Raw genomic sequence first — 27,455 nt, 5'->3', positions numbered from 1 at the left:
TACATAGCTACAATAAGTAATAACTAACTTTAATAAAATGATAATATCAATACTCATAGGTGCATATGTCATTTTCTAGATAATATTCTTACCTTTAATAGGTAAAATTACTATAAACTCCAATATTAACATAGTATGAGGGTTTTTCCACATACAATATGATTTTGAAATTTTACTACACTTGAATATTTTAAAACATGAAAATATTTTTTAAATACTTAGCAATTCTAGAATTAAAATTTAATGTTAATATTAATGTATCTAAGGAAAAATTAAGGTGGCATCTTGTTGAATCATCCTGTATACAAACATCATATCAGTATTTCAGTAATTTTTGCAGGTTTATATTTTGTGGACTGTAATATTTTAGTATTAATAATAATGTTGAAAAAAATCAATAAATTTAAACCTTATGGCAAAATACAATTTTATATTACAATTAACATTTGTTATTTTATCATGTTGTGTACTTTTTTAACCACTATTATAAATCGAAATTTCAAATTTGGACTAAATTTCTACCCAAGTGTCATTACAATATAAACATAAATAGTAGTGGAAAATAATTTATGTGTGTACATTTATGCAAAACTTTTGAATAAAATATTTGTCTCTGTAAACAATTTTAATATAATTAAAATTAAGCAATATTATTAATTTTTAACCTCAGCTCAAACATAATGAAAGATCAATGGTTTGATTAAACAAAATCTGTTAACAACACAAATTTCATCATATTGTGGTGCCTCTGTTATACCTTTTAATTGTCCTAAGATAGTGGGTAATCTAAATTGATTTTAGGCACCAGTCTCTTGGGTCAAAAACCAAATTTTCTGACAAGGGTTTAAAGTTATAATTGATTTTGATTACTTACAAAGACCACTATAAAGCTATTTTAACACATTATTACTACATACAAATATTATAGGTAAATAAAAAGAATAGTATAGTACAGGGGTGGCCAACTTTAATAGTCTTGCAATCGACCTCCGAGATTTTCTAGATTGTCGCGATTGATCAAAAAAAAAAAGGGTTTTCAATAAACAAAAAATATATTATATATGTGTGTTACAATTCTTTTATTTGAAATCTGTGTATAATCTTGTTTTTCATAGTTATTTATTGCTTTTTTCTAAATATAATTTTTATATTTGTGAGATAATGGGATACACAAAAATATACTAATTTACAAAAAAAAAAAAATATTTTAATTGTATTCTGAAAAAAATTAAAAAATTCATGAAAATGCAAAAGGGTGTCGCGATTGACTGGTTGACCACCCCTGGTATAGTATATAATTAAATAATTAATACAGTTTATGATCTATACAAGATTTTAAATTAAGTTAGATAATATAATAGATGTGTGTAATATTCCAAAAAATAAAATAGTGATTCAATTGATTTGTTGTATGAAAAAATAAAATTATTATATTCGCAAATATTTATTTAAAATTAATGCTGTAGATAATTTAAAGAATAAAGATAGTATTAATTTTCAAATTGATATGATATTTTCACTTAAAAAAAAACAATTGTATGTACATATAAATAAATGTATATTATGTAAATACAAAAAAAAAAAGTTAAAAATAAAAATGCGAAATATTTATACAATGTTAATACTGGACAATTATTATAAATGAATCGAGAATTTAGGTACATAAACCTGTTGTAGTATGGTTATAAGGGCAAATTATTAATAATTTTTTTTTTCTCACGCATATTTAATGAGTACTCCGATTACAAATGCTCAGGCAAAATCAGTCGCGTCAGTCAACACTGACTGAATTAATATTAAAAAAACAATATAATATACCACTTAAAATTAATTTTAAGAACGAAAAAAAAAATAGTTATCGTGTAAAAATGTTAACACGTGATAGTAACAAGGATGTGAACCACGTTTATCTCTCGGTGTAGTATAGGCGAAAATATTATTGACTAGATAAATTCCACGAAAAAGTTGAACGACGACAAAGTTTTCAAGTTTCCACTTTAATAGAGCTCGATGGCGCTACAGAATCTTTTGAGACAGGAGTGTGTAAATTCTCAGTTGACTGAAAATAATAAAAAAAGACAGACGGTTAAAGCAATGTGTACCACTACAATATATTAAAGATTTTTTAACGCGATTAACTTACCTCTATGAGATGGTCGAGACCAAACAAGAAGCCCTCCTCATGGTTGCCCGGTACCCATGGTCGTCTGTGGGTAAGTACTGTATGTTCGGGTACTTGTCTTGTCTTAGCAAAGTCAATCAGCCAAGCGCCGATCTTAGTATCGTCGTATATGATCAAGATACTGCTACCCACAATCTTTGGTAGGAACACATCAATTTAGTATAGGTAATCGACCGAAAAAATGAACAAGTCTTCGAAATGTGTCTCGGGTCAACTTACCTCGTGAGTTTTAAAGTAATGAGAACGATCCAATTTTGACCGTATTTCATTCAGTCTGACAACCAGCCTCTGTTTGATGTCATGGCGGTCGCCCAGGAACAAAGCAAGAGTGTTATTCACTTCTTCGTCGCTTTTCACAGTCTTCAAATCCGTAACGGGCGGAGAGCCTCGAAACTGTAATGTTTTTACATGATGGTTATTATTTGATATTATGTTAGAAATAGAAAAAAAAATCCTTGAATGTAGGTAAATTACCTTCATAGCTTCAATTCTAAAACCGTGGCTGCACGTCGAACTCTGTTCTTCTCTGAACTGCATGTACCGCAGTTTTGTGACCGCTTGCAACTTGCGTTCTTCGGAATTTGGCGCTTCGGGATCGACGGCAATCATCTTGATAAAAAAAAAAACACCCCGTTATTAAAGCATTTTTTTTTTTTTACATTTTTAACGTTAGTGGGCTACACATATATCGCAATATATGCGTAGCGCAAATAATATCAATAATATTGTATAAATCACCCACTCACCTTGAGATACAGGTCCGGTCGCGCCGAAGAGTTTTTCACCTCTGACTCCAGGAACGTGCGCGTGCCCATTTTGATGTCCATGACGTTGGGGTCTCGGAAGCCGTACAGCAAGTCTTGCAGCTCGATGAAAGTCTGTCCGTTGTACTCGACTTCCCTGTAATACTTTGGCACGATGTCTTGAAGACTGGGCTCGTTGGAAAGCGCCTCATACACGTCCTTTTCGGTGCCGCCGCTGCACTTCTTCCATATCGTACCCAGGCCGGCGGGTGCAAAACAGTCCGGATGTCCGGACAGCTGGAACCACGACTGCTGTTGTGAGGCTGACCTACAAGTGGTCGACTGTACATTGGATGTCACCGTTTCTTGAGACTTGACTGCGTTTCGCACTTCAGAATCCGTCGCGGTTCCGGCTGTGTTCGTGCTGTTGTTGCGCAGCAAAACATCGCTGGCGGGTGCACTCAACTCCAGAGCGTTCTAAAAAATAAAATAAAAGTCACATTATATTTTATCATCCTACTGATAATATTTTGAGAATATAACATTTTAAACGGTTTTTTTTCATGACCATCAATGAAGAGATAATCGATATTACATGACATATATACATACCAACGCCAAGAATTTTAACAGTGAGTTTTCTTTCTTGTGGTTCTTTTTGGCCGATGAAGTCACAGTATTGCACTGCGAGTTCTTCCATTCGTTTTCGGTTTGCTAAAAAATAAAATTTCCAAATATTATTATACTATTACAATCATTGTAATATTGAAGGCCTAAAGGACAAACGATTTAGTGGCACGATAAAATAAATAATTATTTATTATACAATATACCTAACACGATTGAACACTTTAACGAATAGAGAATATAATAAACTATAAACACCGATACGGCTGGCACTATATCGATTCTAGACACTGTCGATTTCCGCTTTTTCTCAACCAAAATATACATAAATATGCACAAAGCAATACATAGGTATATAATAATATAATGTCGCCTCCATACTAATGAACACACATTGCGAAGCCCTTGGAATTCTAAAAACAAAATGCATATACGTTTTACCGACAAGATTCATACGGTCAAGGTAAACCTGATATTATTTATATGTATATTAAATACTTAGAAGTGAATTGGATTCACTTTATATAATTAATATTATATATTTATCGTTACTTTTTATATTTTTTTATAATTTCGTGCGTCATTAAATCTACCTGAAATACGTGCAAACTGCAAATACATACCTACGCGCGGACTTAAATAATAATACTACGATCAACACGAAATTTTTATTTTTGTTGCTCGTTGGCACGTAAAACTGACGAGTTTTCAACGAGATGGTCGTCAGTCACGTGGTGACTTGGTGTTTAATGTGCACATTCGTGTTATTGTTATTGTTACTGTTCTCAAGACCCTTAGGAATGCTCGACGAAAATGATGTTATGCCAAGAATAATAATTACACTTTTCAAAATCTATTTTTAAACTTATTTACAATTGCAATTCAACCGAATGGGTACTTCGTACTCGTGATTTTCATCAAAGAACGTGATCGAATTACGAATAATCATAGAAAGGTGTTAATGTGTTATATCTGTTGAGTTTAGAGATTCGGTAATGTGAATAGTATTAAATATTAGTATTATAATGGTCGATATTATTTTCTGTCTTGAATCGTAAAATTAAATTGTGTTTAAAACTATTTAAAACTAACTTATATAAGACATTATTTATTACTTAATGACTTTTGTAAAACTACATTAGAGAACAATCATTGTCGTGACAGCTAATATTGTTTAATAACTCCGAGTGTGATTACATTTATTTTTCAACTAATACCTAACCACTACTATTACGATTTAAGCAATTTAGTGACCAGAGTTTAGAATGTGGTCAGTAGCTTTGTACGTAGACACATAGTGTACCTGCTAGTTGCCACTACAAATAAATAGAAGTAATCATAACGCAAAATGTTTATTTTACTTATGACAAATAAATGATTAAACTATGGTGTTTTGTAAAAACTGAAGTGTGCAACGTGTACCTACGGGCCTCAATCACAGCCGCGAGCATAACGGAATGGAGACTTGCACAATTATAAGTGGAAATAAGAGTCTATAATTATAATATTTTGAGACAATGATGGACATTGGGCCAAAAGTAGCAGTATACTGGTTAATCACATTATAATTTAGTATAGCCCGGTAGTACAAAATAAATAAAAATACGTATCAGGGGGGTACAGTACACCTATATAAGCTGTGTGTTAAAAACACATAATAAATCATAAAATATGAGATATTAACTTGGCAAATATGATTATACAAGCAACAAAACTATTTGAAAGTGGTCGTTAAAATGTTATTATTTCATTAACCTTCCATTATCATTAAGATAAAAATGTTTGTGGTCAATTCTTTATAGAACTTTCGATATTCGAACCCACAAATAATTCTGATATATTATAATATTATAATATTAATATAAATATAAGTAATATAACATACAATTAAAATAAACGAATCCAAAATGTATTATCATACATACATTTAATCTTTAAAACAAGTATTATATATTCTATAAAATAAAATCATAGTATAATAACTATGTAGTCTATGTCCAATTACAAACGAATAAAAAGATATAATATATAATGTATTAAAATACAATAATATACCTAATAACAATACATTATTAATAACTACGGCCAAATCGCTTGTAGAAATATTAAATTTGAAAAAAAAACTTAAAAATCAAATAAAAACGTTAGGTTTAAAATGTTCTCATTTTTGAATAAATTATATTTATTTTATATACTAACAACCATACTAAATTAGCTAATTATACTGTCCACACTGCATTACAGATGCGTAGTTTTAGCTTTAAATGTAGATACGATATGAACGTACAAAATACAATATAAATATAATAATTTTAAATATACAATCAGTTATAAATTAAAGCCAAAAGCTCAACCTTTGAGCTATTTATTAATGTACTCAATACATTTGTTCAGTTTACTACACACCTAAAGTGTTACAGAAACTTTTACTCATGAAGCAGCAATTATAAAAAGAATAATAAATACATAGGTAGATTGAAATGTGTCATTTTTTACGTGCATCATCTCTATGCAATTATTTTTAGGCTTACAATAACGAATAATACCTATCTATAGGTACGTTGTGAATATCAGCAGTCGGAAGTACAATACGATTGCAAGCTGCGATGAAACAAACAATAAAGCGGCGACTGGCGTTGTTTCACATTTTCGTAGACTAGGCTTAACTATATGTAGAATAATACGAAATATACAACGAGGAAATCATCAGTATGCCATGGGGCAGCAGCATGTGTGTTATATCAATCTCATTTCGAATGAGCGAACCTGAAATCTGAAAAACAATGATAATAACAACACTTGCGTATTCGGCAAACGATAGATTTCAAAAGAAATTAATTAAAAAAAATTTACAACGTTATACACGTGTGGCGTGAATATTAATAAATAATAATAGTAATAAACAGTACAGCAGTACTTATAGTAATGTACCGTGTACAATACATAATAATACGACATACCATCGGATTTGTCATTTGATGATATAGGGACCTAAGACAACGATATAACAACCAAGGTTGAAAATAGTATAACGGAAAAATGTTTAAAGATAACGGAAATGATTTAAATGCACTTTTTGTTTGCGGTCAAACGAAGGAAACGAAAACTAATAGGCAAATTGGAGGTGAACAATATTATTATAAAATCATATCACGTGAGTAACACGTTCATGTGGAAAGATAAATAAATAAATATATAAATACATAATATAATGTGATAAGAAACGCCGCTCTGGTTATAAAAATATTATGTACCTATACAAATTAAAAAAAAATAATTATTATAATAATAAATGCTGATATTGTGTCGATTGAGTTATATTATTCGGACCAGACTACAGGTGCCAAATGTCAATATAATATACTACTAAATTAATACCTTTAAATCTTTATTGAAACTGAATGAATTAACTATTTGCACTCTATATATTTGATTATTTGAATGTACAGTAAGAGTATTAAAACTTTAAATATCAAAAGATCCGTTCAACCATAACGGTCTTTGTGTATATATTTACTGTATTTGTCTGTTAACTCTTAGGTAATAGGACAATAATAATTATTATGTATATTTATAGGTAATTAAAAACTATTAATATTCAACATTAAATCTTATTTATACATACAATTTTATATTATCTTATATTCTACATATTGACAAACTTGGGAGTTGAGGATAAAATATGCAACTATGTTTAATGTTTACTTATCATTGTATGACATTTAAAGTTTATAAACCTTCATATGTAAATATGCAATGAATTCATTTAAATTTATTTAAATGTATTTATTTATTTTAGCGTGTTAATAAGACGCGTTATATTTACATTTACACGTCGAAAAGTTAAATTTCCGTAACTATATTTATTTAAATTTAATGAATTAAATATAATTTATTTTAAATTTATTTGGTTCTTCAATATTTTCATTCATAAATTCAAATTCAATAATAGGCTAAGTAACTATTTAAGTCCTTATAATATACTTTTATGTGTAACGTGTAAGTGTATAATGAAAAATTATTTTAAAAATAAAATCAATAACTATAGATTAGGTTAAGCCTAATGAGAAGTGTGTCAGGAACGATTCTGTAATTTAAAGTTGGAATGTTTTTGACTTAAATGTATAAATACTAATACCAAGATGACCCCAACTCCCAAGTCTTTACACATACACGACGGTTACTCGTTGAATGTGATTATTATATTAATAAGGGTTCAATACTTCTATTAAGTATAGACAACAATAATACGAATACACTGATAACTAACAATCAATCTTTGCTTTCGAAATGTATTTTCGAAACACATTTCAATGATATACTACATGTATAAAGTTTCTACGAAAACTATTTTATATATGCAACCATGCAAAATGCATAATAAATAAACGATCAATGTTTTGACGTCACAAGACATTTCAGACTTAATATACTACTTTATATTTATTTTTAGAAATCATTGCAGTTTGCGTATGCTGTTTTTTAATGTTAAACAACATTTTTACAGTAATATAATTCATTTTTACAATGGTAAGTACACTCTCAGTATTTTTTTTTTTAATTTTCACAATCTATTTTCTATAATAGTTATACGTTTATTATACAGAACATCTAAAAAGGGATATTAAAGTAAAGTAAAATGCATAAAAGAATGAAAAAGTGGTGCAATTCCATTATTTGCAGAGGCCACTGACCTCAATGGACTTTCTCTTTATCGTCTGATTGAAGACGAGTTTTTTTAATTCTTTAGTTTTCTATCAATACCAACAATATTTATAAAAATTGTATTAATGACAGTTTTTATAGAAAAAGAAAGTAAATTTCATAAAGTAACACCTCCTATGAAGCACTTATGTGACGTTAAAATTATACACTTATGCATACTGATAGTATTTTATAAACACCAACAATTGTTTACGGTCTTATAAAATATATTTAACTGATTAATGATGCAGATACAAGTTTAAATGATAAACTGAGATTTTGAATTGAAAGTTGTTATTAAAAATTTAATGTAAGAAAAATACGTAGGTAGTTCTTTAAAATATTATAAACAAGTTTTGTCATAAAATGCATAAAATTAAATACTATTATCACCCAATACTTAAGTAAATCAATTTTGAATAATAGTCACTATACAATTTAATCTTCAACAAATAATATAGTTCATAAAGTTGAATGAAATCGTTTAAATACATTTTATAAAACCTTTAATTTTTAATGTCATCGGGATCTTCAAACTTTACTAGGATAAGTAAAAAGTAGGTATAATAAGAATATAACATATTATATACAGTTCGTGTAAATTATGTCAAATAAAAAAAAATAACATTTTTATCACGCCTCATAACTAAATCTATAAAATAATTCATTATTTATAAGTTTTATGTACAACATATTACAATACATTAATAGTGATATAAAAAAAAGGCAAGTGGCAAAAAAAATATTACTGTAACTATATTGATTTATTAAACACAGATTCGCAATAAATAATAAAAATAGGATTGGTTTTTTTTTAGCATTAATGACTGAATAGGTTGACGTGTAAAAATATAAATGTAGGCATCTACAGAAATGTTATTTAAAATATGCAGACACAAATAATGAAATAAAAAAAATCGATTAATATTATATTAAAATATCGAGATAACAAAACTACTACATTTATCAATGTATATATAAAAAATGGCAAAAAAAACATAAGTACTTTTAAAGTTTAAAAGTTAATTTATATGAAATATTATTTCATATTATCGTTAATAAGCGGTAGTGAAATTGCACTTATAAAAAGATTTATTTAACTAACTATAACTAAATACACCTGAAATGACGTCCATCGTAAAATCATTTTTTTAAAAGAAAAAAAATTCAGCATTTATAATTTAAAAATAATAAGATTCGAAGCTTAGAGGTTGAAATATAGAATGGTGAATCATTTTAAAATCACACATTTTTGAAAAAAAGCGTAAGATTGGTAAATCGTTTAATTTGCATAGTTACTATTTACTATTAGATATTATTTATTAAATATATTTCGATATTAACAAAATCATACGTTAATATTTAACTGTAGATTTAATGTATTTTCATTATATTAAATTGAACATCTAATTATACCCAAAGTAATACAAACAGAATAAAAATGATCAGCCTTTGTTTATATCGTATACCGCTATTATAGGTATATTACATACATATCAAGGAACTATATGTTTCTAAATGAGTTACGGGATGTCGGGATCTGATGAGGTAAAAATCTGTTGTGGCTCACTAGTCACTTATTGTAGCCTGTAGGTATATTAAGTGTATATTTGTATTCAGTTTTATTATTTATTAGAAAACACCATTAATTTGTGAGTTATTATTATTTTTAATTATCTATACCATAGTAATTTTCAACACCCTATCGTGCTATAGTAAATAGGCATTATTTAGTTTGTGACGTTATGCCGCATAATGAGTACACTTATAAGTTAAAATAATTTAAAACTGCTTTTAAAACTAATGTGATTAAGTTTTCAAAGAAATAACATATTTACGAAAATATTATGTTCTTTGTTCATTCAAATATTATATATTGATTAGATCAGTACTAAGGATAAATTTTTCTTACTTTAATTTCGTTTGTGTTACTATATTATCCTTCGTGCCACTGTGCCAGTTATGATATCAAAGTATCAACATTTAAGATAGCCAATACAGAATATAGTGCTGTATTATTATAAATAAAAATAGTCAAGACATTACATTGCAGTTCTAAATTATAATTAACTCATATTATATAATATATTATAAGCCAATGATCATAAACTATGGTATGAATGTATATGATTCGAATGATTAAAGCCTTTATGGTTTTATATAACACAGCATTACATTCTTTTTTTACTAACTCTTTAAGAGCACGTGACATTTTTTCAGCGTATATGTACACAAACGACAATAAATTGTAACAGTTAAAAATATAGTTCACCATAACCAAAATTAAAAATATGAAATATTAAAAATAAATAATGTATAAAAGTAAATGTAGAAGATTCAATAGATATTATTGTTTTTATTATTATTATTAAAAGTTGTATTAAAAAATTTTTAATAAATTATTATAATGTATTTAGAATCGTTTACACGACATTCGAATTCGAGGTTTAGGTACACATGAAATCAGATAGTCTGATATTAAATATATAACCACATTAACGATGATTAATATTATTTTATATTCGAGTTGATTATTAAATCAACTATTTTAATAAGAAACTTAAGATCTGTATTTTAAAATTCATATACATAAGTACATAACATTTGAAAATAAGGACGCACCAGGGGCGGATCCAGGGGGGCAATCGTCCCCCCCTCGTTCTAGTCTCAGGCTTAAGTTTTTGACGTAATTATTTCATAGTTCATTATTCATATTTCGTAAGACATCATAGACATCATGTTTGCCCTTTAAAAATTGCCCCTCCGTTATCTTGGCTTAGATCCGTCCCTGGGTCGCACTCATTAGAATTTGAGAAATAACAACCACTCAATTGTTAGAAAGCTGTCATAACATTATAAGTTTAAATCATAATATTATACAAAAATATATCATAAATTCATAACTAAGGATCGTTATCCTTTAGGTTTAGACATACAGATTTATGTCTTATATTATAAAGACAATAATATAATTGGTAAAAATGTACAACTTAAATATTGGTAAAAATAAATAAAATGAAACATATATTATGACTATACACATAATATTAGGAACCGGTACTGAATAGTATTTTATAATTAACTTAATAATGTGAAATTTATTGCCAAATTAAAACCGGCGATTAATTAAATATATATATATAGTCAAATCGGTTAGTAATTCAATATAAAACCAACCATATACCTGCCCCAAAAAAGCACCGAGGATGATGATAAATTCTCAACCGACAATCAAAAGTAGTACAAGCTAACGATTTACGGAAAAGTCAAATTATTTATCATGTAGGTACAATAATGTACATAGTACATAATAAGTGGGTAATGCGTACCTAAATTGACACAATACAAAACAATTTAATTAAAAGTCAAGGTTTTCGTCATTCGACGAGTCTATTGTTTTGAGTAAAAACAGTAAAAAAAAAATAAATTAAAATACAAACGTCTACTTTATTATTCTTGCAGTTTAAAAACTAACGGCGGACTCGGGTTGACGAGTCCTTGTAAAGACGTGCAGCAGCGATCAACACCGTTGGCCATTAGGTGTGCATCGGAGAAATGGCTATTATATATTATTATTATTGTATAGATACGAAGGTATACATGCGATTGAAATTCAAGGGAACACCTGACGACGAAACGGATAGGATGCACGCGCGTAGCTGACATCACCGTCGAGTCGACCGGATGTGTTTTCTCAAACAACGGACCTGGGTCAAAATTCCAAATTGTGTACTTTGAAATCAGAGAGGCCCCCATAGATGCGTGTTTTTCTGTGTATAATATTTAATTTTTCTACTGCACACAAAGCGATCGCGAGAGCAATACAAAGATACACATCGTTGCAGTGATAAGGATCAGTGGCGTTAACATCTATAATCGACCAACGGACAAAATATAATTACATCCATACAACATGTGATAATAATACATAATAGTACTTGTACCGCTGTGCAAACTTGGAACACACATACTGTATACAAAAAATATCAGTAATTTACGTTGAACAATTTGCGCGCGTAATAATATAATAAATTTTAGTTTTTTAAAGAAAACAGCCAAATAATCGTATCGTTGTGTACATTTCTAGTTTATAAATACACTGTTTTAGTACATATAATATATTATACATGTATATTTATTTAAAAAAACATGCGAATATGATTAAATTAACATATATAGTATATATACCTAGCCCATATTATCAGATTAGCACGCGCGTTATGCAAGAACCAAGGCTAAAATGTGTATTTTATACTGTACAATCACATTATAATCTAAAGGCGGGTGTTTTATAACGCATAATTTTTTTTTGTAATATTCTTTCTGGCACCGAAGTAGCGGATTGTACCGAAAATATGGTCGACGTTATTTTCTGTTTTAATGTCACATACCTGTTGAACGAGGTTACCCATCGCTGCAGTTGGGCGACTCGTGCGTACAATCGATACTTGGCAGTTATAAAAATCACATAAAAATAATAATGTCTACTTATATAGTATACCTACTCGTCAACTGTTTGCTTTGCACTATAGCGTCCAGCACGAGTTATATCATAAAGGTATTTTAATAAAATATATTATACAGCTAGCAGCCGTCGACGGGAGTGTTTAAAAATAAAGCGTTTTCGGGAATTTTCTGCGATATTTTATTTTACTTGCACGCAATCGTGAATTGATAGTGCAATGATAATCATCGTTAGTTCACCACCAGAAATAAATTATAGAGTAAGAGTAAAGTGCGACTTAACAACTCGACAAACCATGATAATATTATGATAATAATGAAATCGTGTCAACTCACTTTGCCGGACATAAGTTTCTCTAACTGTCCAATGGCTTTGGAGACGACGGTGAACGAGTCGAAGAAAGATTGTCTGCTGGCCACAGGGCACACAGTCATGTCGCTCATTCTCATTATATTTATACGTTTGATTAATTGTATCTTGACGACGCGACGGCGGCGCAAACGGTAGAAAATGCGATACAAAATCGCATCAACGGAAACAATCGCAATAAATAATAATTATATGATACCGAAACGCGTTTACGAACAACACACGGTTACCGCGTGACGAACAAACAATATCAACACAAAGGGATGATGACGGAAAAACGACCGTTATCGTTAAATAAAACTGTTATACGACCGCGTAAACGCACTGTAGCTGACAATCAAGGTGAACGATGCCGGTTGTACGCAAGTGCAAAAATGCGATATTTTACGATAATACGTGTAATAACCACAATTTATTTATTATGCTAAAAACCGATATTATTGTAAAAAAACACAAAAAACCTGGCGGACGCGCTTCGTCAACGGACCGTATTCGTGGCGGACGCGTACGAGAATGGAAGACATATTAAACACGAATACACACGATCCAGTGGTGGCAGACTTCGTGACCAACGCTGCCTCACACACACACGCCTGTAAAGGTGAAAATACGGACGGGTCGACTATATAGTGTGGGACGAACTACACCGATGTTTCCCCTTCCCGACGACGACCGCGAACGACTACTACTGTACATTAATGTATACATATAATGAAATATGTATAATCATTATTACTGGCGCATTTTAGGTCATCTAAAAAAAAACGTGTGAATTGCAGTAGCGAAATATTTATATCTATCAATATTATTATTAAGAACATGCTATATGGTGTATAATTTATACAATATATGTATATTATTTATATAGATACGTTTAGTTCATAAATATATAAATACTATACTAATACTATAGTGTTGGCAGTTGTATATACATACGTATATCGTCGTTTGTTATTGTTATTGGTTGACGTAATATTTACTATGATTTTTGAAAGCAACAAATTTTTTAGTCAGACAAGTAACGTATTAATGTATTATTATAACTTGTACGTGTGTGTGTGTGTGTGTGTCAGTGTGATATGTGAGATGGGGTATGATATGTGAAACTCCAGAAGAAAATTTAGCGAGGTAAAGAATATCATTTGTTTAGAAACAAGCGTGTGAAAGTAGTACATATCATGTGAAATACGCGTAGATAGGTGCGACACGAAGATCCGGCGACTGCAATTATATATATATATAGTAAGTATAAGATATTGTTTGAACTCTAATGAATAACATTCCAATGTAAAATAGTATATTATGTATTATTGTATCTTAAATGCTTATAGGATGCAAGGTTTGATTAGTCGATTGGCAATAAATGCTTAGTCGAAGGACTGGGATGCAATGGGAACCTTGTTTTAGTCAATTTAGATAATTTCATATTCAATTTACGTATCAATTATGAACGAAATATGATAAATGCTAAAGTCGGAGAAAAATAAATCCTTGAATTTGTAACAAGTACAATTATTAAACATTTAGAAAATTTATCAAACATCGCAATTTTCTATTTTACATATATTTTAGCATTTGACATAATGATATACACGTAATAATAAAAATCAAATAAATTTAAACCAGTAATTTAATAAAATCAAATTGTATCTAGAGGATATTTTGAAGGGAGAAGTAAAAATTTTTCGAAATTCTACAAAATCACGAAAATAAGTTACCTAACTAATTTGTAGTTTTGATTTCACATTTAAGGATTGTAAATGTAGTACAAGATTTTATAAGTTTTTGCTGGTATTAAAAAAATAGCATTAACCTATATGGTTTCACAAGTAATTGCTAATGTTTTGCCGAAATTGGACATTTAAACATAAAATAACGACTATTGTTATTTTTTTATTATTTAAATAATATAAATATTAAAAACTCAAAACATTTCATTAGTACGTTCTACTTATCACGTTCTACACACAATGCAATTTTCAAAATATTTAAATTAATTTTCTGCCATTTAAAAACTTACAAACGCAGTAAAAAAATTTTGTTTGGTCAAAGAGTTTGAAAATGTAAAATAATTTTACTCATAAGTTACATTGCTCAACGCAATTTCAAATAATGATAATACATATATTAATATATTATGCCAATCAATTTTGATAATTCGATAACTGTTTAAGATATTATTTAGGAAATAGGTAGTTCTAATCTTTCATTATACTATATATAATATTAGACGTTTAAAAATGACCATTCTTAGGTAGTCCATTGTTTTTTTATACGAATAAATCTTTAACGATTAATTTAATTTATACTACTTGACTAATTATTAAAATTATAACTACTTAAAAATGTCATATCATTAGAACTTTAAATAATCCTTTAAAGATTCAATATTATTCAATTAAAACAATATTAAAATCTAAATTAAACATAATAGACGATGAGCGTATTATGCCATAAAGAATTAAACGATAAATAAATTTAAGTAGTTATTAAATAATATAAAGTATTAAAAATAAAAAATACCAGACTCGTATAGATTATATATATTGACTGTTAAGTATTTATCTCACTTTACTAAAAGCTTGGAGAAAATTAGAGTTGTGTATCGTGTAGGTTTATATAATATGTACCTATATACAAGTATGTATTTGTACTTAGTACTTACACATTTAATAATAATTTATATTATTATAAATTTTTAAGCTTAAGCCATAACAATTAAAAACATTTAAAAAATTTGATTACGTTTTCATGAAATAGATGTAATATTAGCATATGCCATGTAGTAATATGTTATATGTATAGGTAATGACATAATCCAATTTTTCAAGGTTATACTTATGTACTTTTTTATTTTCGCAAGGTTATAATTATAGTAATTAATTATTTATTCCAATTATGATGACCAGTTGGGCGACATAAGTATAAATTATATTTTTTAAAGATTCCATAGTAAACAAATTAAATTGTAGGTAGTTTTAAAATAATAATTTTAATAAGACCTAACATAAACAAATAAAATATTAGCTATTTTTCATAAAAAGAATAGGTATGTAAATATATTAATAATATTCTAAGTTCTAAAATAATTAATTTCATAATTATACCCTCAAGACCTTATATGTAGTATAAATTAGTTTATTTAATGGTACGCACTGTATATTAAAACGCGATGCACGTATATATAAAATACAATTTAAGTTAATAAATTGGTCTTAATTGTGTGCAAAATACTTTTTTTTACAAAAAATACAAATTAATAAACAAGATTCCACAGAGTAGCTAACAAAATTACAATATTATATAAAAAAAAAAAAAAAAAAACAATCCATAAAAATTCGATCATGTACAGAAATAAAAAAATTTTTGAGAGGGAGAGGACTAAGATTAAAGATACTATAGATTTTTAGTTTTATGACAAAAAATGTGCATCAGTTTATTTGATAACGCATATTAGGAAGCTTTTGAGTTGTTTTGAGTCACTTAGGCTTACATTTTAAGGACTTTCCTTATTTTATGCCAACGAAATCAAGTACATATAAATATATATATTATATAAGCAAACTACGATTTATGGTTTTGTGAGATGAATACTTAAATCATTCTAGTTGTTATAAATAAACCACACATTATATTGTTTCCAAGTCATAATAATATTTTACCAAGACACTTCAAAAAATAAAAAATAAAAAACAAATATTTAATTAGTAAAGACGAATATACTTTTACAATTTATTAATTATTAGTTATATCGTGATTTGTGTTATAACTTATAAGTACTGTATTTTAAATACCTATTAAATGGCTTTTACTGATTAATAATTGTTTATCATTAAAAACAAATTATATACATACTTATCCATTTAGGTGGTTAGTATATTTTTTTATATCCTATATAATCATTGAAACTACAAAAGTTGGTTTATGAAATTATAGAAATATAGTTTATATGGGATCATATTTTATATTATAAAAGTCTATGGACTCATGACTTTTTGTTGATAAGTGATCTGATATAGTTATTTATATTTTAAAGCGTTACTTGTCTAATAAAGTTTATTTATTACATAATATATTGTTAAAAATGTATAGACTTTAAACAGCGACTAAACTCTACATAAATAGTTTTCGGAAATAATTTCATTATTATAATTTATAGCCAGTTTCCCTATACCGTTAACAATTTAATTATACTAAACTATTAGATAAAAAATACCCGGGAACTATTAATGCGCGGTAGATTTCAAAACACCTAAAAAAAAATAACGCCAAAGAGATGAGAGATGCATTCATATATAACACCGCACTGCACAGCACGCGGTGGTGCTTTCTATTAAAATAATATAACTATAAGATATGGTACATTGTGTGATAAGATTCAATCGTCTCCTCTTTTGGAACGCGGTCTCAATGGAGTCAATTGTATGTATATGCAAATAGCCGTATTTTTAGTTTGTGCGAAATTCTAAAAGGGAAAAAAATAATTTAGTAAATCATATTTCTAAAAAATAAAATCTCTGGTAATAAATTCCTCTAGGCTTTAATATCTGTGTAACGTGGGAAGTATGGGTGAGTGGTATATCTGCTGCACGTTTAAAAGTAATACAATTAAAAGGATAATCAGTTGTTGAAAGTGTGTGTGTGTGTGTGTGTGTGTGTGTGTATCATAACGAAATTAAAAAACTTCCTATCCTTGCCAAGTTATAGAAACAGAATCATATACACGCGTAAACGAACGAGCCACCGTTGTCATTGAATATATTGATTTGTGAGTCGAAGATTATAATACTTGTACAGTCGCTCGTATCAATCAATCAATAATTAGAATTTACGAAGACTGCGCTCTAATTATTTATTAAATATTATACGAGATAATACACATGTATGTAATTTGTATCCGTGTAGGACGTAGGTGTATGTATGTATTAACAGTATTAATGTATTATCATGAATAAATAATTAAGTTATTTATAAATTATAACTAAATATTATATTAATATACATTTTATTAAGTATATATATAATTAGATATATACTTAAAAGTAATAACTAATATTTTATAGCATTATGCATACTATAACTATAGATACAATAAATTATGTTTTAAAATTTAGAGACAAATATGTTGTATAGTGTTATTATATACGCGCTTAGAATTTTTACTTAAGAACTTTATTTGTAGTATTTATATTTATGTATTCAAGATAAATATTTATAATATATTTAATAATTAATATAATAATAATTATAATATAGTATATTAATACAAGTCATACTATATTTTAATTATCATTGTACAAATATTGCATAAAAGACAAATTGGACGTTGAATTCAAATTCATTTTAGCTTATTTAAATATGTTTTTATTTACAAATCATCATTTATAATTATTATATATGATGTAATAAGTCATAATAAGAATGAAAAAATAGTAATTTATTTTACTATGATTTCCTATAGTAGAATATTCCTAGGTATATGGTAAAATTATATACTTTATTGAGTAATTATTTTAAAAATGTGTTTTGTTTTAATTTAAATTATTATTATTATGTGATTATTCATTATAGCTATATTAAAAAAGTAAAAAAAAAATCGTTATCCATAAGAATTGTTATTATCAGCATTAAGTGTTTAAAGTTTGTATTTAGCACGTGAAGTTTATTAATTTGACGAAATACGACACCAAAGCGTTGCAGGAAATATTTATTTTGATATAATAAATATTTAAATGAGGAATTCAAAATTTCAGACTTGAAATTTTAAAAACGTCATATGATAGATTATAATATGACGTTTTTTCAACAATAACATAAAGTACAACACGTGCCGAAACTCCTGTAGTTCATAAATATAACGTACTTACCTATATCGTTATGAGTTAAAACATAAGAATATAAGATATATTTTTAACAAAAAAAAAAAAAAATAAATTATTAAAAAAAAATTATAATTAGCTTTAATGATAGAAAGACAGGAAGTGTTTGCGAACTAATTAAGCATGCATAAACTGATAATGTTTCAAAAAAAGTTTATCTTTTTTTTTTTAAGTCTCTACCATTTTTACGTGTATGTATGTTTATTCAGTATAAAGATTTGATAAAATGAATTATACTATATGTTGACCTACAAACAAAATTAAATATTTATACTAGGCACTAACAGCAGTTGGCGCACAATTTTGCGTGTCGATTACAATTCACGATTCTATAAAAGTGAGCAAATTGTACGAAAAATTGAAAACTTTATGCATCATTTTACTTAAAAAACGATTCGCACAAACTGTACAATTCAAATATATCAACTAACTAATGACTAATGAGTATAATATAATGACTAATAATAAGACAATGAATGGTATTTTAAGTATTTTAAATAATTAAGCGCCTATTTTACATTCATATAACATTTTATCACACAATAATTAGTTTGTTCATTATTTATACACAGAATAAATAAGTACGATTTGTTGGTAAAAAATAGCCAATGCCTAGGGTTTTACCTATGCCTATATGGTGTTCGATAACTATTTTGAAACATTTGAAAATCAACTGTAAATGACCAGAGTCTTGTATTTTTTTACTAATCCTATGGAAAACCACCCGAGAAAATCGAAGAATAGTCTAATCAGAGTAACATCACAATATTCAATATGTATACAATACATTTTAATACTGGTTTTTAAAAGTTTTAATTAGTTCCAAGGGATGAATATACTTACTTAAGACCCATTAGGTAAAAAGAATACATTGGTTAGCTGCTACTTTGTGAAATAAAAGATGTATGTAGGTTTTTATACAGTAAAGAAAATAACTTATGTTAGTTGCTCTACTAATTGCTTATCTGATCCAATATGATTTCATTGATTATAATATGTATTAGGTGTTAATATTTATTATATCATATTACCTATACTTGAAAATGTCAAACTGTTAAGTAATTGTAAAAAAAATATAGTCAAACGGATGCTAATCGCTAATGGCTTAATAAACTTAAAAATTGTACCTACTACCATTGGTTATAAATACTACCTATCATACTAGTATTTATAATCAATGCTACTACCTATATTATATTTCGTTTAATTAATTTTGGAAAACTAAATACTTAATATAATTATATTGATTGACTTTTTGTTATACAATCTGAAATTTGATATCTATACACTTTTATGTTTCAGCGGATTTTTTATAGTTTTATTTTTTTAGTACTATTTTTGATCCTTCAGAAAAATATTATCTATTAAATCTATATATATCTATCTAATGTTATACACTATTATTGTCTATATAATAATACAATTTTGTTATTGCTGAATTTTCAAATTTGTCTGTCATATAATAGCCAATAAAAAATTCGTCCATTTTCTCTAGATGATTTTTGCTTTTCTATGTTTTGAACAACACTAACAAAACCGTTAAGATGACGTAACACCCACATTTGTCTCCGTCTTACAGTGCGTAAAATGTCAAATTTACGCTCAGATATAGAACACTTTTAGTTTAATAATTGGAGTGAATCGAAATGGTATGAAACTTATTGGTAAGAATATTATGTTTGTGCATATTAATTTTTATGATACCTAGTTCAATTTTTTAACAAGTTTTCTGTACATAAAATATGATAATAACTCGCTAAAATATTGAATTATCGTTCTAAAAGTTGTTAATATTTTGTCTTGAATAATCGTACTAAGATATCAGCATTATCGATAAACTATGGTCATAATTACTCATAAACTATAGAGTAAATCCAACACTCGTGGTAGTTAAAACGAGCTTAATCCATGCTGTTATGTTTCAATAATCATAGATAAATTATAAGCATAAGATCAAATACTACGTTTTTTGAGTTTTCCACAGAAAATGTGGGCACAATAATTTTTAAAACAAACAAAATAAATCAATATGATTATAGTGTAATAATGACACATGTAATTTTTTCCGCCATGTAGAAATAACGTACGTATACTTTTTTTTTACCGAAACTTACACACATGATTTGTAAGAATCTACGTATATAATTTTGTACTTGCAGCTACTCTCATGTAAAAACTTATTATTCCCCAGTTCCAAATACACGATTCTTCATTGATTAGGCGTATCTCCTGCAAACGCCACTTACATTAAAAACGCAATCCGAAAATTACAACATACTATACTCACACCCCAGAGTGCCATTGCACTTGATCACCACCGACGTCATTCTTATATTATCAAGTAGATTCGAAATCATATAATTATATAGAGTACTTGGAACCGTGTGCCTTGGGTACATAAATTATATATTTATACGTTCGTTTAAGTGCAACGTAAATGGGTAATTGTTATTCTCGAATGTCATCTATATAGTAAAGAGATCGGTATTTATGCGGTGCCGTCGTGTCGACTATAAACAATATGATACACTACAGAATAGGTTTGTCCGTTGTCGTCAGTCGTATATATAATGACGAATGAACACTAATTTATTATTCTAGTACTTCGGCTCACCCAGAAAACGTATCATCGCTTGACGCACAATAATTCGTTTGTAACAAATAACAATTATATTATTATAAGATTTGTCGGTCTATATATTATAGTATATCGAAAACTAAATACCCCATCAACATATATACACGGACATATCGTCGTAAAGTCACCTAACGCACGTTCGACTATTATTCGACTATAACTGCACCAACCGTGAACCGATGACACTCGTCACGGTGTATTATATAATTGAAAAATGTACAAACGTATTATTACATAATAATACATTATATTCTAGTATGCCACACTGTTGTGTTCAAACACACAACAAAGCAATAAGTTTAAATCAGCATAATATACATGTGCATTTCGATGTACTTATAACCTTTTTAAACAGAATTTGTTTTCTCACATCAATCAATTGAAGAGTACAGTACAGACCGAAACTAACTAATCTAACATCGGAAACATGTGACGAAAGAGTGCCTACGAAAACCACTCTTTATTTTTTTTAAAAGATTTAGAGTATTTCGGAAAGATAGCATATTTTACGATAATGTACATATTGTTATTATTCAACATTATATATATATATATATACATATTATTATAATGACATAATATCAATACCTACATTGACATGTATTGGTTTTATATATTATATTATTACCTAACAAAAATAAGCTATTCGTAGTGTAGGTATAGTCCTGTTGTAGACAAGGAGTGTTGTCGCATGCATTGACGTCATACCTAGATGATTTTAATAATCTACGAGTATAATATAATATATTCTCTCACTGTATAACAGGAATCGAGTGGACTCTACTTATACAAAGGATTAAAACTGAACAATAGCCTACAGCTATCCAATCAAATATATATATAAATATATAATTTATAGTCTGCAGGTATATAGGTAAGGTTTACCTGTATATTTTTTTTATACTGATTACGTCGATGCACCTATAACTTGATCATTTTAAAATATTATTTTTATATAACGAAATGGACTGTAAAATTGTTTTATATTTTTTTGAAAAATTATAATTAAGATGGGTACTATCCTTAAAGTAAGTTACATAAAAAAACATTATTATTATCATGAAAACGTATAGTATTCACAATAATAACCATACAAAGTTTGAACGAATAATTTATAATTACCCTGATTTCTGCATTTGTGCGCATAAGTGAATTGATGAATAATCATTATTTTATACGGTATACATGGCGACTCCTATTTTTTCTTAAAATATATTTAATATAATTTTATCTACTCAATACATACAATACAAAGCCGTTTGGAATACGCGAACAATATTTTTGTTTTGATGTTTTCAACTCCGCATACGTTCTATACATACTAATATATGTATCTAAACCTAATAGATATTATTTGCGATTCATTATACTTAAATTTTTTATTTCATAATTTTGATTTATAATATATTATGTGACTACGAGAAAATTATTAGCCTAACAATATACAATATATACACATAAACTATACAAGTATCAAAATATCGGCCTTGAATACATATTCTGAATCGTTACCAAATCTCAAATATGCTGAGTTGTTGATACTTCAATCGCACAAATATTTTGTTTATTACAGTCAAAACAGTTTTTATTTGTGAAGTTATATTATTTGTACTCAGTTTATACTGGCTTAGATATAGATTTATAAAAACCAAATAAATCTTTAATTTGTACAATATATCGTAGAACTGAAATTTTATTATCTTATTATAATTATGAAATGTTAATAATTGTTCTTACGTTTTGACATAAGGATTTTAAATAAATGTGTATAGTTTTAAACTATTAATAACGATTTTAGAGTTTAGAGTTGATATACCATAATAAAATCATATAATTCAATAGAAAAACAAAAACTGAGTAAATAATGATTTAGTTTCTCATTGCGATGTTTTTATAACTTCTTTTATAACTAAAATATTATATTGATTCATTAAGCCTCTCATTTATTCCCATGCTAATCTTAATAATGCATTTTTAAATTTTTTATTTTTGGAATTTTAAAGTACGTATATTTATTTAAAAAGATCAAATTTTCAAACATTTTATTTTTTTATGAGGAGCGGTGATATAACTAATCTTTTTACTTCAATTTACATTTTTTTTGTTAATTGTAATATGTAGATTATTTTTAAATATTTTAATGCATAAACATCAAAATTTTAACGAGAAGTTCAGTTAGTTAGTTCAGTTACTATGTTTATATAATTTTTAAAAATATAATTAAATATTAATAAATAATAACTATAATTTGTAAATTCAAATAGCCTTATTTTTTACTATTTTGGATTATTTAGCTTTATATTGCGTGTTTCGTGAATGGCGAATGCAGATAATACGGTGAATTCATATCATTTCTATTTTGACCCTGCTGTTTTTCCGCAATGCAGTGTGTCTGATACAGCTAAATATAAAACTGTTTTGTTTTTCGCCGCATTTGTCATATTCACGTAGAACACGGCTTTAGTATACTCGTAGTTGTAGATTGAGTTTAGTAATAGAAATTGTTCATTGGAATTTCGATTTAGATATTTCAACATTTTTGTAAAAGTAATTTGCATATTAAATTACAGTTAAAAGGATAGTTTCCATTTCAAGATGTTATTTATCGCCTTAGAATTCTCCTTAAACTGCATAACAAATCTAAGTAATTTAAAATATGGTCTAAAATAAACATTAAAATTACAAAACTTAGAATTTTAATAAATGTATACAAAGGAGAAATATCGGAGTGAGCATGTTTGGCGAATCACTCTGAATATTATCAGGGACGTACACAGGGGGGTGTTTTGGGTGTTCAAATACCCCCCGAATTATTTAGGTTTTTGCATGGTTATTTACTTATTCAATTTTAATGTTAATTTTTTTATATCAATGTTTGTATTTAAAAAAAGTATTTTAAGTATAGGTACCTAATTTTTATAAAATTTGTTTGTATATTTATTAAAAAAAGTTCTACTTTTCAATAATTGCAGATTTTCAAAAACACCCCCCCAAAACTTTTTTCTGCGTACGTCCCTGCATATTATAATTGTTAATGTTTCATTAAAGAAATACAAATTCAAGGTATTTAATTACCTACTATGATTTGAATAACAGACTTTATCTTGTACGAAATGATCTAAAATGTATATCTAATGATTAAAATATTGAATTTACGAAGTAATGGACATCGTTAAAATCAATATATATAGGTTAGGTTATAGGTATATATTATATTTTCAGTTTTATAATATCATAATATGTACATGCATACCTATTATGTCTAGAATTTTAATTATAAGAAGACAGCCAACCAAATTAATTAATTACTATTTGTATTTTAATGTACATATATATATACATAAATTAATATACTTTAATAAATGTCTTTGACCTGTCAATCACGAAGAGTCGGTAAATAAGGTTATTGTGGTTAAGTTAGAAATTGATATAAGAGATATTTTACGAAGGTCTCGTCGACTAGACATTACCATTATGGTTCAACACGTATGCACAAATAAAGTTTTCGATATTCATAACATGTTTTATATAGATCAGAAATATCTCCTATTTCAATCATTAATTCTGTGCTACATGAAACCGCACTTACGATATTCCATTTTAACGTTTATTTCAAACGACACAAAAACTATATCATACAATTATTGTTTTAACAAGTTTTATCACATGATTTTTATTTATTATTACAGAACTTTATTAATACTTCTTAAAATAAGACGTATTCATTAGAATAAACGCATTAAATAACAAATGTAACTTTTTGGATTAAACGCTGAAGTGGTTCATTGTTGTTATTTATTGTCTTATTGGTATTACAGGTATATGATATTTACAATTTAATTTGCGATATGTTTAAATAAACTACGTATTATATTTTCAATATTTATTGCTCTATATAATATAGTTGATTGAAATTAGCCTAGAAAAGCCACAACGGATTGTGAACAACTACGTTTATTAAATAACGTTTAACGATACATTTTGTAAAAACATTTGATAACCTTGGTAAGTATAAAGTTGTTAATTATATTTGTACTTAACTGTCAGACATTAATTTAGAAAAATTTACAGAAATCAGCAAAGGTTTGTTTTGTCATAAAAATAAAAACAAATAGTGCAAATGTTTAAGTACCATTATGATACTTCAATGTATATTAAATGATATGATAAACATATTATAAAATATTATAATAATCGAAACTAAAAACGTTGCCCATAATGCAGGCTAATTAATGTGTGTCTAAAAATAACAGTTTAATATTGTATACTTGGTCAGAAGAGCATGAACGAACTCCGTTGTGAATTTATAATAATTAATATGAATTTATAATGATAATTATGTGTAGAGGTCGAAAGGTAATACAAATACGTTCATAGATTAAAATTACTTCGCGAAAGCTTTCCATAGAGTATTAATCGTTTTAAAAGAGTGACACGATTTGTTTATAATATCCTATATCTTGAGAATCCAATATTATCATAAATATTTGCCGTAGAAAAGTTTAAATTCCCAAATTCGTTTTGTCTGAAATCGGCGCATTTGAATATATACTCGAGTTTTCATTTTTTTTTTTTTTAAATTCCAGTCATCGATCTAATATAATACTAAATGCAATGTTTTAATAAATATAAAAATACTATTAAAACGCACGTATTATATTTCAATAATTGCGGAAATGTGTCTATATAGTGTCTAGTGTCTGATGTAGACGAAAACAGTAGGTAGGTATACCAGTTGTACACCCGTATATGGTTTATACTTCAATGGTGTCCAACTCACAGACCATGGGCCACGGGTCACAAATCACAATTTATCGTATTCTTTGGGTCCATTACAAAATTTTCAAATAAAATATGGCAATTTTATAATTTAATATTAATTCATTAGCTTTTAAACCAAACCACATAACTATAGCTTAAAAATTTATATCAAAATATACTTAACCTATAATCTTTATCTAAATAGTCAACACAAGATAAAAAAAACAAACCCAAATAATCCAACATAATTTTTTAATATAGGTAAAAGTGATTATTATTGTATATAAAAATACATATTGATGGCCCGCTCAAAGTTAATTCATTAATTGTTAACTAAAGTGGTTCGACGAAGAAAAAAGGTTGGGCATCACTGATTTAAACAGTATGAAACGAAAATCGGTGTAGATAAAACGGATTTAAATATATAAAAAGTAATCGAAAATCAAATGAATCATTTATTTGCTCCGATTGATTGTTGTGTTAAAGAGTCAGGCGATCATTTTAGCCATTGCATAATATAATTACTATGTTATTAAAGAAAAGACAAAATGTACATACGTCACAACGATAAGTAGATAACTATAATATTAAGTATACGTGTTTGCTAATAATATATAGGATAAGGCATAGTGATTTCCTATAATGATTATTCGAAGAAGATTTTAGAGTTAATTTTGTTTATAGATAACACAAATAATGTACGTTAGGAAAATGATTTAACTTAAATGTCTTTGATTGTCAACGACCTATGACTTATTAGATTCGTTAATTTAATTTTACAGAACCACCATTAATTCTTTGAAAATTAGTTTGTTTAAAAAAATTAAATAAGAAATGAGAAGATAATTTTGTACTCTGGTGATTAGGCATGATGATGTATTATCAAACGAAATATTAATGATTTATTATAGTTTTATGATTAAATAATAGAAAAAGTTATATAATTTATTATTTTTACAATTAAATCTAAAATTAACATACATTTTTAAAAATTTGTTTTGAACAATCGTTGGTTGATGATAATAACTGTTTTTTTTTTATGTAAACTAATAAAGTTTATTCAATGTTTTTGTTTATCTTAATAGGA

At 27.2% G+C, this 27,455-nt stretch overlaps 1 protein-coding gene across 5 annotated transcripts in view; it reads right to left on the bottom strand.

Moving 5' to 3' along the window:
* Positions 1-1,578: 1,578 nt before the first annotated feature.
* Positions 1,579-27,455, bottom strand: part of LOC113553029 (inositol-trisphosphate 3-kinase homolog) — a 74,482-nt gene continuing 48,605 nt past the window's right edge. For 3 of the 5 annotated variants that reach the window (XM_026956140.1, XM_026956142.1, XM_026956139.1), the window contains 6 exons: positions 3,538-3,639; positions 2,929-3,402; positions 2,657-2,791; positions 2,402-2,575; positions 2,144-2,317; positions 1,579-2,059 (listed from right to left, as the gene is read on the bottom strand). In XM_026956140.1, coding sequence (XP_026811941.1) covers positions 1,985-2,059; positions 2,144-2,317; positions 2,402-2,575; positions 2,657-2,791; positions 2,929-3,402; positions 3,538-3,639 — 1,134 coding nt within the window. In that variant the 3' untranslated portion in view covers positions 1,579-1,984. Of the gene's footprint in view, positions 2,060-2,143; positions 2,318-2,401; positions 2,576-2,656; positions 2,792-2,928; positions 3,403-3,537; positions 3,640-12,647; positions 12,684-13,056; positions 13,690-27,455 lie in introns of those variants that run through there. The other 2 variants (XM_026956141.1, XM_026956144.1) reach the window with 2 other exon arrangements.

This window comes from Rhopalosiphum maidis, chromosome 2, assembly GCF_003676215.2.
Source record: "Rhopalosiphum maidis isolate BTI-1 chromosome 2, ASM367621v3, whole genome shotgun sequence".
In the NCBI taxonomy this organism is placed as follows: domain Eukaryota; kingdom Metazoa; phylum Arthropoda; class Insecta; order Hemiptera; family Aphididae; genus Rhopalosiphum; species Rhopalosiphum maidis.
The sequence above is the reverse complement of the archived record's forward strand: the minus strand, read 5'-3'. Positions and strand labels throughout refer to the sequence as shown.